Source organism: Dermacentor albipictus, chromosome 6 (genome assembly GCF_038994185.2).
Source record: "Dermacentor albipictus isolate Rhodes 1998 colony chromosome 6, USDA_Dalb.pri_finalv2, whole genome shotgun sequence".
Classification (NCBI taxonomy): domain Eukaryota; kingdom Metazoa; phylum Arthropoda; class Arachnida; order Ixodida; family Ixodidae; genus Dermacentor; species Dermacentor albipictus.
This window is the reverse complement of record NC_091826.1, coordinates 68,884,976-68,896,403: the sequence shown is the minus strand read 5'-3', so window position 1 is coordinate 68,896,403 and position 11,428 is coordinate 68,884,976. Positions and strand designations below refer to the sequence as shown.

Below are 11,428 nucleotides of genomic sequence, written 5' to 3'. Positions count from 1 at the left end.
TGCCGGCCGTACTTGTCTTGTCTTGTCTTGTCTTGTGTCCCAGACAGTGGCGCATATCCACTTTGGTGGATTGGCCAAGAAGCAGGCGGTTTTTCGTATGCTTAGTAGTAAAGCCAAACTAGATTTAAATTGTGGAGCGTGAGACTAGAACTGTAATTTAGACGTATGATGAAAATATTGTGAAGAATTTTGATAAACTAAGTTAACGTAAATAAATGAAATAACGCGGTACTGTAGGTGCTGCACCGCGTGGCACGTTCGAAATGCTGCGCGTGATTATTCATTATGCTCTTCATCGTGTGCCGCGATTGGCAGGTTTTAGCCGGTCTTTGTTTAATAATTTTTTATTTAGCTTTTGCAGCGACGCTCTGTATGGCTATAGGGTTCCGTGCATTTTTCGTGTCCGTACACAAATTTGCGCGATAAAAAAAAATCATCAGCAGCAATGGCCCACGCGTTCGTCGTCGTCGTCTCCTTCTTCCACAGCTGTCTCCGTTCCATTGCTGCTCACATCGGCGTTCCTATATTGCCCCTCCCTCTAAGAAGGCGCTGACGGCACTGGCCCACTGCCAGTCGGTGCGGTGATTTCGGTCTCAAATTATTTGCCTCTATATAACGCCAAATGAAAACACGAATGTGTATAACGATTGTATAATACGTATTAACGCGGACTTATAAAAATAAATCTTTGTCCGTACCTTTCGTCACGATGATCACCGATCAAGACAATAAATGTCTTCGCACCTGTGTTCAAAATTCCGTGTTACTTCTTTGTGGTGTGCTACACAGCTTCGCTGGTCATCCCCCTTCACAGATTGGAATGGCTCATGATATTTTTGTTCGTGTACGTCCAGATAGCTGGAGTTCTCTCTGTCACCCATAAAAAGGATGTGCAATATAATTAATAGCTTCGCCACAGTGCAGGTTTTTCTAAAGAGGCCATAAGCCAGAGGAATCGGCAGATCAATACATATAGAGCTGGAAGAAGGCGAATAATGATGATGATGATGATGATTATGATGATTATGCTACATTATTGCGTTTTACGTGGCAAAACCACTTTCTGATTATGGGGCACGCCGTATTGGCGGACTCGTGAAACGACAGTACGGCGAGTTTTCGTTGTTTTGTTCTCAGCTCGCATCGAGCCTAAGTCCCACTGTACAGTGAGGACGCGTCGCCATTGAAATGTGACCTCAAAGAAGCGGCATCTTCATGTGCTTTCGCAGTGGCGTTTGTGGACGGCTGCGGATCCACAAGATATGCAGCCACGGTAATTGCATGGAAGCCTGAACAGGCCGAACAGGTTGGGATCGCTGTTGCTTTCACCGACGACAATCTTTTTCATATCTACAGCGACTCCATAGCCGCTATCAGAGCTTTCCATAAGGGCACGGTCTGCGCACAGGCTCTCAGAATTGTTACAAAGAAAGAGATTAAAGCAACGTCATATACTGGTTCGCACTTAGCAACAAAGATCGGCGACGTCCACAGCCTTAACGAGGCGGCACACGAGTGCGCGCGCACTTACAGACCGCGCGGCTTCACCCGACGACTCGGAGAACAAGGACGCAACGCTACATACAAGAGAGAGAGAGAAGTTTAATGATACGAAATGCTGAGAGGTCGGCCTGAGCTATTTTCCTCTTGCCAGTTACTCGGCATTGGGGGAAGAGGTGAGTGACGATGGGTGACGATGACGACAGAAGGAAGATGTAGAAGATATGCAAGCAATTTGGCATGCTCAAAGTCTGCAATCCAGGCCAGTAACTTTTAAAAAGTTCAGTAATGCCTGGATGGCCTTGAAACTTGATTGAGCATCTGGCCAAGTGCCTAAAATAACATCCTCCGACAACGGTGCGCTGTCGAGACGCGTAAGGTCGTTGTCCAAGCTACATACAATGAAATCTCTAAACACTACTACCTACAACGTAGAGAGTATGGCACGCCACACCGCACGCTCGCTCGAGCTCAAGCGGTTACACTCAGAATGCTACAAACAGACACATACCCCACGCAAAACAGAGTACACGATTACATGCCTGAGCTCTACGACAAGTCTCCTACGACAAGTCTCTTACGACAAGTTTCCTACGACAAGTATTGACCAATTGCAATACATTCCTTAACGTCTATCATTTACTCTGGTCGTGCTCGCAAGCTCACATAAACTCGGAACCGGACTAGCGCAAGTTTGAAATAGCAATCCGGTGAGAAGGACTCCGTCCCCAACTCTGGGCCGTCCAGCAGGTCCACGACGCCGCCAGGAAACTGAACCTCCTGGTTCCGTCGTGGGAGACGCCCACTCCATGAGAGCCCAAAGCTCTCGTGGCCTGCAGGACCTTGACTAAAGTTGATCTCCTTCCTTCCTTCATGTGCAAATATTTTCCTAAAGGGAATCAGGGGGAAAATAATATCACAAATGCGGCATTCAATATCAAGTGTGGCCTTCCAACCGATCAACGCGTTATGTAGAAAAAGTTGCCCTGCTTTCGCACGTCAACACAACGTGGGATAGGGTTAGACGTGTACAGTCTATCGGCGACTGGGACTGACTTACGATACGGCGACCGCGCTGCTATTCCCTGCAGCCCACTCGTCCATCGTGAAGCACGCTCTTTCGGCACTGCTAGACTACTGCAATGCGACGCACTTGAGAGCGCGGCTCTGAGCCCCGCACTAGCATTTTTTTCCCCTTGCCACGTTCGTCCTGTCTTTCTCTCCTTCATCTTTTTCTTCCCATTCCCCCTTCCCCGTGCAGTGCTTTTGAGGTGTCCTCCTGTGAGAGATAATTACGGCGCTGCACTCATCTCTTCCGTTTCCTTTCCCAAAATCACTTAACAAACACGGGATAGGGTTGGTCAACCGCCACACCATGACCATCTAGCGCGATATTGTGTAGGTTTTAAGAGGTGCGGATAAACATCATTCAGCCGAACAGAAACCACCAACAATCACTAGCGGAGCAGTGGGACAGTCCTCCAGCAAGCCCACAGGGAGGCCAAGGCCAGTGAAGCCCTAGACTAGGGGAGCCACCCGTCCCTCTTTGACCCCTTTCTCCCTACTCCCTGTCTTAATAAAGTTTTACAACTACTACTACTACTACTACTACTACTACTACTACTACTACTACTACTACTACTACTACTACTACTACTACGACTCAACTCTGTTCTGCTTCTAAAGCGTTCGTGTGTGAACGGTCATCAGTGCACTTGACCCAAACTACATATAGCGTAAAAACGTTTTGACTAATTTTTGTCCCTGGGTCTCCCTGTCGCCACCTCAAAGCAGACGTTATCGGCCCTCGGGATCCACAACACCTTCGCTGAGCTGTCGGACGCGGTTATGGCTTCACAAAAAGCCAGACCTCAGACAGGACGGCGGGCCGATCCATCCTCCACCGGACCGCAATGGCAAAGGAGCTCAGTGCCCTCCATGGGCAATGATCACTCCCGCTTGAGGTCAGAGGCAGATCAAGGCGAACCCCTTACCGAAGCACATGAGTCATGAACTTGACGAAGGACGACGCAAGACTCGCGTCGACAGACAGCGCCGACAATTCAAGCGTGACCCGTACGTAACGTACGTAGACGTGGCGGCATACCCAATAGGGAACCTCTTCGCGGCAGCCGTCGTGAACTGGAGAGACAAATCCTTGACCCTCGCGGCCTCCGTCCGGGCAGCTGCGGCTGAGACCATTGCCGCGGCGCTAGTAATAAAGCAACAAGACAGGGTAGGCAGAGAAGTTAATGCCGTTACCGACTCGCAGCAGGCCTGCCGTAACTTTAGCAACGGACTAACACCTCTGCTCGCGGCTCAGCTAGATTATAGGCCCGAGGCTGCAATAATCCCATCAAATCACGTGGACGCCGGGCCACGCGGGACTGGAGGGTAACGAAAGGGCGAACGCCTTAGCTCGAGCGCTAATCAACCAAGCGGGGGAAAACCAATCGTCTCATCAATCCCCATCATTTACCTTCGTGCCCCTGCCATTCTATTACTGCTACCTACTCGAGATCCAGTGACTCAACCGCAAAACTTATCCTCCCCCTCACAATAAGCTCAGCACTGAAGAGGCAGTAGCTCTCAGGCTTATTCAGACAAACACATTCCCAAATCTACAGAGATACAGCAAAATGTACCCACGTACATATAGCGGCATCTGCCCCTGGTGCGGCGACACACGCCCTGCAATCTTTCACATCTCCTGGGGGTGCGGGGGCCAACCTCTAGCACGTCATTTGAGCAGCGGAAGGTACAGCTGACCGGCGATACCCTGGCTGGATAGGAAGCTCTCGTCCAGCAAGTACATCGTGAAGCCATGGCCAGTGGAGCCCAGGAATGAGGACACCACCAACTCGACCTCAAGAGCAACGACCTCGATGGCCCAAATAAATGTTCTCTCTCTCTCTTGACTAATCTGCTTGAAGATCTAGCCACCACACAGAAAACTTTGACCAATAGTAAGCTATTCTTCATCTGCATTGATGCAGTTACCTCGAACCGCAGATCTGAAAAGAAAATTGTGTGTCCTGTGGCCAATTCGTGACAAAACTATAGTCGCTTTTTTTTCTTTGTTCATTTTTGCAGGATAAAGCTGTCTAATGCAAGAAATACGGATCCACGCCAACAACTTTGCTTCGGATTGTGAAGTTTTCACCGAGGCAACTAGTGCACAGTTTAACCAGCTAAACGTGTTTTGTGATTTACGTTTTTTTTTTGCTGCTGCTGCTGCTGCTGTTGTTGCTGTTGTTGCTGTTGTTGATGCTGTTGTTGTTGTTGCTGGGTTCGGGGTGGTCGTCGTTGTTCAGCTTAACGATAGCATTCAAACAATAACGCCCGACAAGAATTTTAATAAGCCATGCGTGACCACCATCACGAGCAAGCCACGGGTGTGAAGCAAGGAGCACAAGTAATGTTCATGCAAAGATTATCGCAGAGCTTGTGTTTTCACGAACTGAAACGCTGCCGTAAACTCGGGCACCGCCTTGACGGGCACATTGCAGCGTTGGCTTGCGTCCCCGTACAGCACGTCCACGTGGTTGCGGCTGGAGCACAGAGCGTAGCAAGAAGCCACGAAAAAGAGCCTGTCTTGCGCGAGGCTCGACTCTTTGGCGTACGCACTGCTTGTGTTTCGAGCAATTCCAAGCCTGTAGGCAGCCAGGCTGGCCAGGAGAGCCTTCAAGTCCACATAATTTGGCATCCACTCATGTGGCGCAGTGGAAGTGTCGCTCGTCTCCTGAATGTTATCGTTTCGAATCCCTTGCTTGCGAAGGGGGCTCACGTTAGAGAGACGATCGTGGTACAGGCCCCTGAGCACTTCATCAGCGAGAAGGCGTCCGGCGCCGCCGTAGTTAACGGCCGCCGGAAAGTCTGAATGGAACAGCGGGAACACAAAGTAGCTTTCGGCGACCGTGAGCGCGCCGTGGAAGCTCCATCGGTGGCGAAGAAAGGAACCCGGCTTGAGAACGTTCGTTATGTCTTGTTCCAGGAGGCGCCAGCGCCCGTTCATCAGGTTCAACCAGTCTACGAAGAAGCGAGCTCCGCGCGACGGTTCTGGCAGAACGCTTGCCAGGAAGCTCTGGTTGTTCCACGGCACAATGGCGCCCGGGGCCCAAAGCTGGAGCAAGGCCTCCTTGCGGCGTGCCACCGTGTCAACGAGAACGTCCCGCACGTCCCGAACGACATCCTCGGCGCCTCGGTGCTTCGGGAACAAACTGAGCCACCCGATGCCCACCGCGCTTTCGACCTGAATCAGGCAGCGTCGCCGATGCGCCGACGGAGGCAAGCCAGCAAGCTCCAGCGTGGCATCCGCGATCTCACGGCTAGCCATCCAGCCCAACTCGTGAACAACGCGAAGCCCGAGGCTTAGCGTGAGCGCCTCTCGCGTATCGGAGTCGAGTCCCAGTAGGTAGACGACGGACCGAAGCAGCCCGGCGTTTTCCACTTGCACGATGTCCCGAGCCGAAAAGCGGCGTGCCCAGATGAAGTACTCGTTCAACAGGAGCAGCAGCGGTCCAGCAGCAATGCCCGGAGTCGCCATGTCTGTGAGGTTGCGGATTGACATGCGCAGAATCTTCGAGTCCGGCTCGGCCATCGCGGGGCCCAGCACCTGAAGTGTCAGCCTGTCCATTGCCTCTATTTTGGCGATGACCTCGTCTTCGACCACTTCGGAAGCATCGAATAGCCGTAACATGGCTCGCACGTATCGACTGTACCGGAGCGACGCTGCCGTCCCCGCTGGCTTACCGGCGAACGCCCTCGTGGTGGCAATCCAGGCATGAAAGGCAGCGCTGTGGCCAATCTTTAGCACGGGCTCCCCGGTCCCTCCGCGAAGAGGAGCCAGTTCGAAGCTCACGTGGAACCACAGATGCACGTTCCAGTTGCCAGACAGATCGAGTAGAATCTCTAGGAGATCCCAGCGAGACGTCTTTGGCCACGGGAGATGGCGCGCGGCCATGAACCTTTTGAGGTCGGGCAAGCTGCTCTGCGAAAGCTCCATGCACGACTTGGCAAGGCCGGCTACCTTCTTCTCGACGCTCAACGGCGACGGCGCTGCGAAATGCTGGCTGCCGCCGTGTTCGGTGCTCCACTCGATGGCTTTAAGCGCGCGACCGTACATGGCATCTTCCGCTGCATCCACGACGGACAACAGGTGGTGTTGGCGTTTCCACCCGTCGCAGACGAAGCGGTAGAAATTTCGGCACGGGTCTTGAGATCGATTAATCGAAAGCTCTATAGCGGCCATGTACTTGTGGCAGGCCGTTTCATGGCAGCCAGAAAAAAGTGGTAGATCCGCGTGTTCTGCGTGCGACGTCCGGGGGCTTGCGCGGAGAAGGCCCTGGTTCTTGACGCGAATCCACAGCATCGATCCCAGGTAGAGGAGTAAGGCGATGGAAGAAATGACGGCCATCGCCTCCAGGATGGTCACGTGCCTGGGGTTCATGCGCCAGTTTGCTCGAATGACGACTACATTAGGCCCGGCGTGTTCCTGCAGGTGGGAAATGCAAAGTGAAAAGCCTCTACCCTGTTGATTGCAGCCGTGAACCTCTAATAAAGCGTCTAGATTATTGCTTTAACTATATTCATCTCACTTTGAGTTTCAATTTCTAATAGCGCCCCGAAATGCTGTCTGCCGCTATAAGAACACGTACCATACTAAGAAATATAAACAGGTACGTATAGTAGATTAAACACACCCGCAGCCTGATTATGGTTCTGGCTATACTTCTGCTTCAGGTTCCCAAGCTAAAGTGACAGCACCAGTTTCAGTGCAAACGCGTTGAGATAAGTTTTTTTCCGGAAAGGCTGTAAAGGCGTTAAGAAAACCCCCGCTGTAGTCACAAATACGCGGCGACGCGAGAGTAGTTCGAGCCTGTTTAACGACATAAGCCGTAACGCAATTCAACGATAGTGTCCCTGTATGTGTTACAGGACCATAACAGGATCACTGTGTTATGGATGCAGATTGCGTCTACAGACACGTCAACTTCTCAATGACATGAATCAGAATGTATAGCCATACGGAAGCCTAGTTTAAACTTTTCAATATTACGACAACATGGATTGAAGAAAAATACAACTTTGCCTTTCTTCATCATTAAAACTTTTCGCTGTAATACGCCGCGAACCGCTCTTATAAACCTGTCTCTACGCAAGAGAATTCCCGTCATGCCAAGTGTTGTCATAGAGTGCATGCATCTGCGAAAGACGTAATCACCCAGCGTGCTTCCTGCCTGCTAATTCAACCTGTGTTTCTTACACTGCTTGGATTAGGTCATTGACCTAATGCCAAGAACTGCGACTCTTGTTTGAAGTTGCTGCTCACACAGGAGCGTGCGACTTCTCAGCGAGTTCGTAATTTCTCGACAAACGCCCTCTCATGCAGTGTGGCCGAAACCAGTTAAACCACGCTGAGTAAGCACGACTGAAACGTATGGATCTATACCTTCTGACTGCTGTTTTGATGTGGTTTCAATATGCCTTGTATACACTCACCTATCAAAAAACGTCGGCCACCTTTTCTGGGTGAGTGTGACTAGGTTCGGCCCTGTTTTTAGTTTCACGCATAGCACCTAATTTGTTAATCAACAGTGCGATGTACGTGCAAGACGGAGAGATATGCATGAAGCCGACGTGTGGCGGCAGGTCAACCGACGCCCTTTCTTTGCCGTTGACACCTATAGCAAGTCGGCCAGTCCGATTTTGGAACTAGGTTCGGTTGCGTTAAGGCTGTTGGCTGTCGAACCAGAATCCCGCCATCCAGTCCATGTAACGCGGGATAGCGGGATAAGGATAATAAATGTTGAAATGCGTTGAATCGGACCTCTTGCAGCAGTTTGACTTGAGCCTATTGATCCACGTGGGAAAACGCATCTGAACATGGTCAGCCATAGGACTGACGGTTTGGGAGTTGAGTGCAGCGTGAGCACCTCACGCTGCAATTGGGTGCAGCGTGAGATGCTGTTTCTACACATTAACGTTCACATAGGATGGTATCTTCCCCTCTCCCAGTCCTCCTGTGAAAGGAACAATGTTGCTGTCAGACTCACGACAACTGGATTCGTGTACGCACATCAGGTGGAGAGTTGGCTTGACATCGCCTTTTCAGCACCTGTCGGATTGCCTTAAGTTAGCCTAGAGACATTATACCAGAACACAAGGACCACACGTGAGAGAAGTGCTCCCACAGTCGTTATAAGCACTGTGAGAACACTTCTCTCATTTGTGGTCCTTGTTCTCTATTAACACTATATAACGTTAATAGACAAGCACCCGTCCTTGTCCACCTCTTGTCGCTGGGCACCTCCACACGACTAGAATTACATGCACTTCGCTAGCTTCTTTTAGTTGAACTCGACGCGAGTGAATAGAGTCAGAAGTCGGATTGACCGAGAGCGCCAAGACCGCACTTACATACTTTTCTCCGATCGGGTTGAGCGATTCACCCCGTGCACTTTTCGCAGTCCGGCTGACGGCCCAGTCAGACGCTGTATACCTGGGACCGACCTGCTATAGCGCTCGTGTAAACGCGTGAACCAGATCTCGTCTCGACAAGCCTACTTGCCTCGACTTTATTGGGGCTACGTAAACGTATCCGCCTGCACGGCCCGAGGCACGTCAACCCGCCTGCAACTGCTAAGCCTACTCGTACTGACCCGCTGTATATATACACGTGCGCGCCCGCTGCGCAGCAATCGCATATCTGCGCGTGCGCCAGCTATCGTCTGTTTCCGATTGCTCACCTGTGCTGCCGGAGCTGGATCGGGCAACGCGCAGGCAGACGTCGCTGCAGAATCGAGCGCGGTGTCTGCGCCATCGCCGTGGGCGGCTGCATCTGCCGCCTGCCGCGCCTCCGCCTGCATCTGGCGCACCTGAAGGAGTTCGTGCAACTCGAGGCGCTGGAAGCCCGGTCGGCTCGTCGGACCCGTGACGAGCCTAGAACCGCCTGGCGCGTTCCGCTCCGAACCCGAGGAGCTCGAGCTGCTGCTGCTGCTGCTGCTGCTGCTGTTGAAAGTGGTCGCCCCAGTGTCGGCCATCGCTTCGTTCTTGAACTCAACCCTGCCTCCGGCACGCCTGAAGGTCGCCCTGCGTGTGAATGCGTCCCTGACTGTCAGCAAGAGCGAGACAAGCCTGCAAGCGTCCAGCGGCTCTTGCTCTGTCGGTCTGCTCGTGACGGCACCCGCCGCAGCTGCTGCTAATTCTGAGCCCGCGTGAAGAACACGTACTCACGATGAGGATTGCCTACGCCATAAGGTCAAAATGACGACGACAAAGAAGTAAGTCGGTCAAGACATGCAGTTCATCGATATTCATCATCATAATCACCACCATAATCATCATCATTAGCCTATTTTATGTACACTGCAGGACGATGGCCTTTCCCTACGATCTCCAATTATGCATGTCCTGCGCCAACCGGTTCTAATTTGCGCCCGCGAATTTCGTAATTTCATCGCCACACCTATAGTATTCTGCCGTCTTCGACAGTGCTTTCCTTCACTTGGTACCCATTCTGTAACCCTAATGGTCAACCGGTTATGTGCTCTAAGCATTGCGTGACCTGCCTAGCTCCATTTTTTTACTCTTAAGGTCAATTAGGATGTTGGCTAAACCCGATAGCTCTCTGATCCAAACCGCTCTCTTTCTGTCTCTTAACGTCATGCCTAGCATTCTCCGTTCCATCGCTCTTTGCGTCGTCCCTAATTTGTTCTCAAGCTTCTTTTTCAGTCTCCAAGTTCCTGCTCCATATGTCAGCAGCGGTAAAATGCGCTGATTGTACACGTTCCTTTTCAATGATAATGGTGAGCTTCCACTCAGGAGCTGACAATATCTGCCGTATGCGATCCAACCAATTATTATTCAGTGAATATCCTTCTCATGGTCAATGTTTCCTGTGATAAATTGACCTAGGTAAATGTACTCCTTCACCGATTCTAGACGCTGACTGGCGATCCTGAACTCTTGTTCCCTTGCTCGGCTAGTCATAATTATCTTTGTCTTCTGCATATGAATATTTTACCCCACAATTACTCTCTCTGTTAAAGTCCTGCATCATTCGTTGTAACTCGTCTCCAGTGTTGCTGAATCCGACGATGTCATCTGCAAACCGAAAGCTGCTGAGATATTCGCCGTTCATCATTACTCCAAAGCCTTCCCAGTTTAATAGCTTGAATACTTCTTCCAAGCACGCAGTTAATAGCATTGGAAAGATTGTGTCTCCTTGCCTGACCCTTTCCTTTATAGGCATCTTCCTACTTTTCTTGTGTGGAATTAAGGTAGCTGTGGAATCTCTGTAGATATTTTAAAAGATACTTACGTAAGCGGCCTCTACTCCTTGATTACGTAATGCCTCTATGAATGCTGGTATCTCTACTGAATCAAATACCTTTTCGTAATCTATGAAAGCAACATAGAGAGGCATACTGTGCTCTGTGGATTTCTCGATTACCTGATTGATGACATGGATGTGATCTATTGCATACTATTCCTTCCTGAAGCCGGCCTGTTCCCGTGGTTGACTGAACTCCAATGTGGCCTCTATTCTATAAGAGATTTATCTTCCGTATTTTACATAATGATGGAAGTAAGCTAATAGGCCTATACTTTTTCAATTCTTTAATGTCTCCCTTTTTGCGAATTAGTATAATTTTTGCAATTTTCTGTTTTTTAGAACCCTTGAAGTCAATAGACACTTCTTATAGAGAGCCGCCAGTTTTTCAATCATTATGTCTGCTCAATCTTTGAGCAAATTGTCTGTTACTCCATGTTCTCCTGCCGCTTTACCCGTTTCATATCTTGCAAGACCCTTCAAACCTCAACGCTAGTTCTAGAAGAAGTCTCCATAACCTGTTGATTACTGCTTCGAATGGTGGTATCGTGGCTTCTCTGGGTATTGTACAGGTCAGTACAGAATTCTTCGGTG

General features: G+C 50.5%; 1 protein-coding gene across 1 annotated transcript; it reads right to left on the bottom strand.

Moving 5' to 3' along the window:
* Positions 1–4,846: 4,846 nt before the first annotated feature.
* LOC139061163 (endothelin-converting enzyme-like 1) lies at positions 4,847–9,761 on the bottom strand. Its single transcript, XM_070540792.1, has 2 exons — positions 9,249–9,761; positions 4,847–6,994 (listed from the first exon to the last, which is right to left on the bottom strand). Exons 1-2 carry the CDS (start codon positions 9,540–9,542, stop codon positions 4,934–4,936), a joined length of 2,355 nt encoding a protein of 784 aa, XP_070396893.1. The 5' UTR covers positions 9,543–9,761; the 3' UTR covers positions 4,847–4,933.
* Between the last annotated feature and the right edge of the window lie 1,667 nt (positions 9,762–11,428).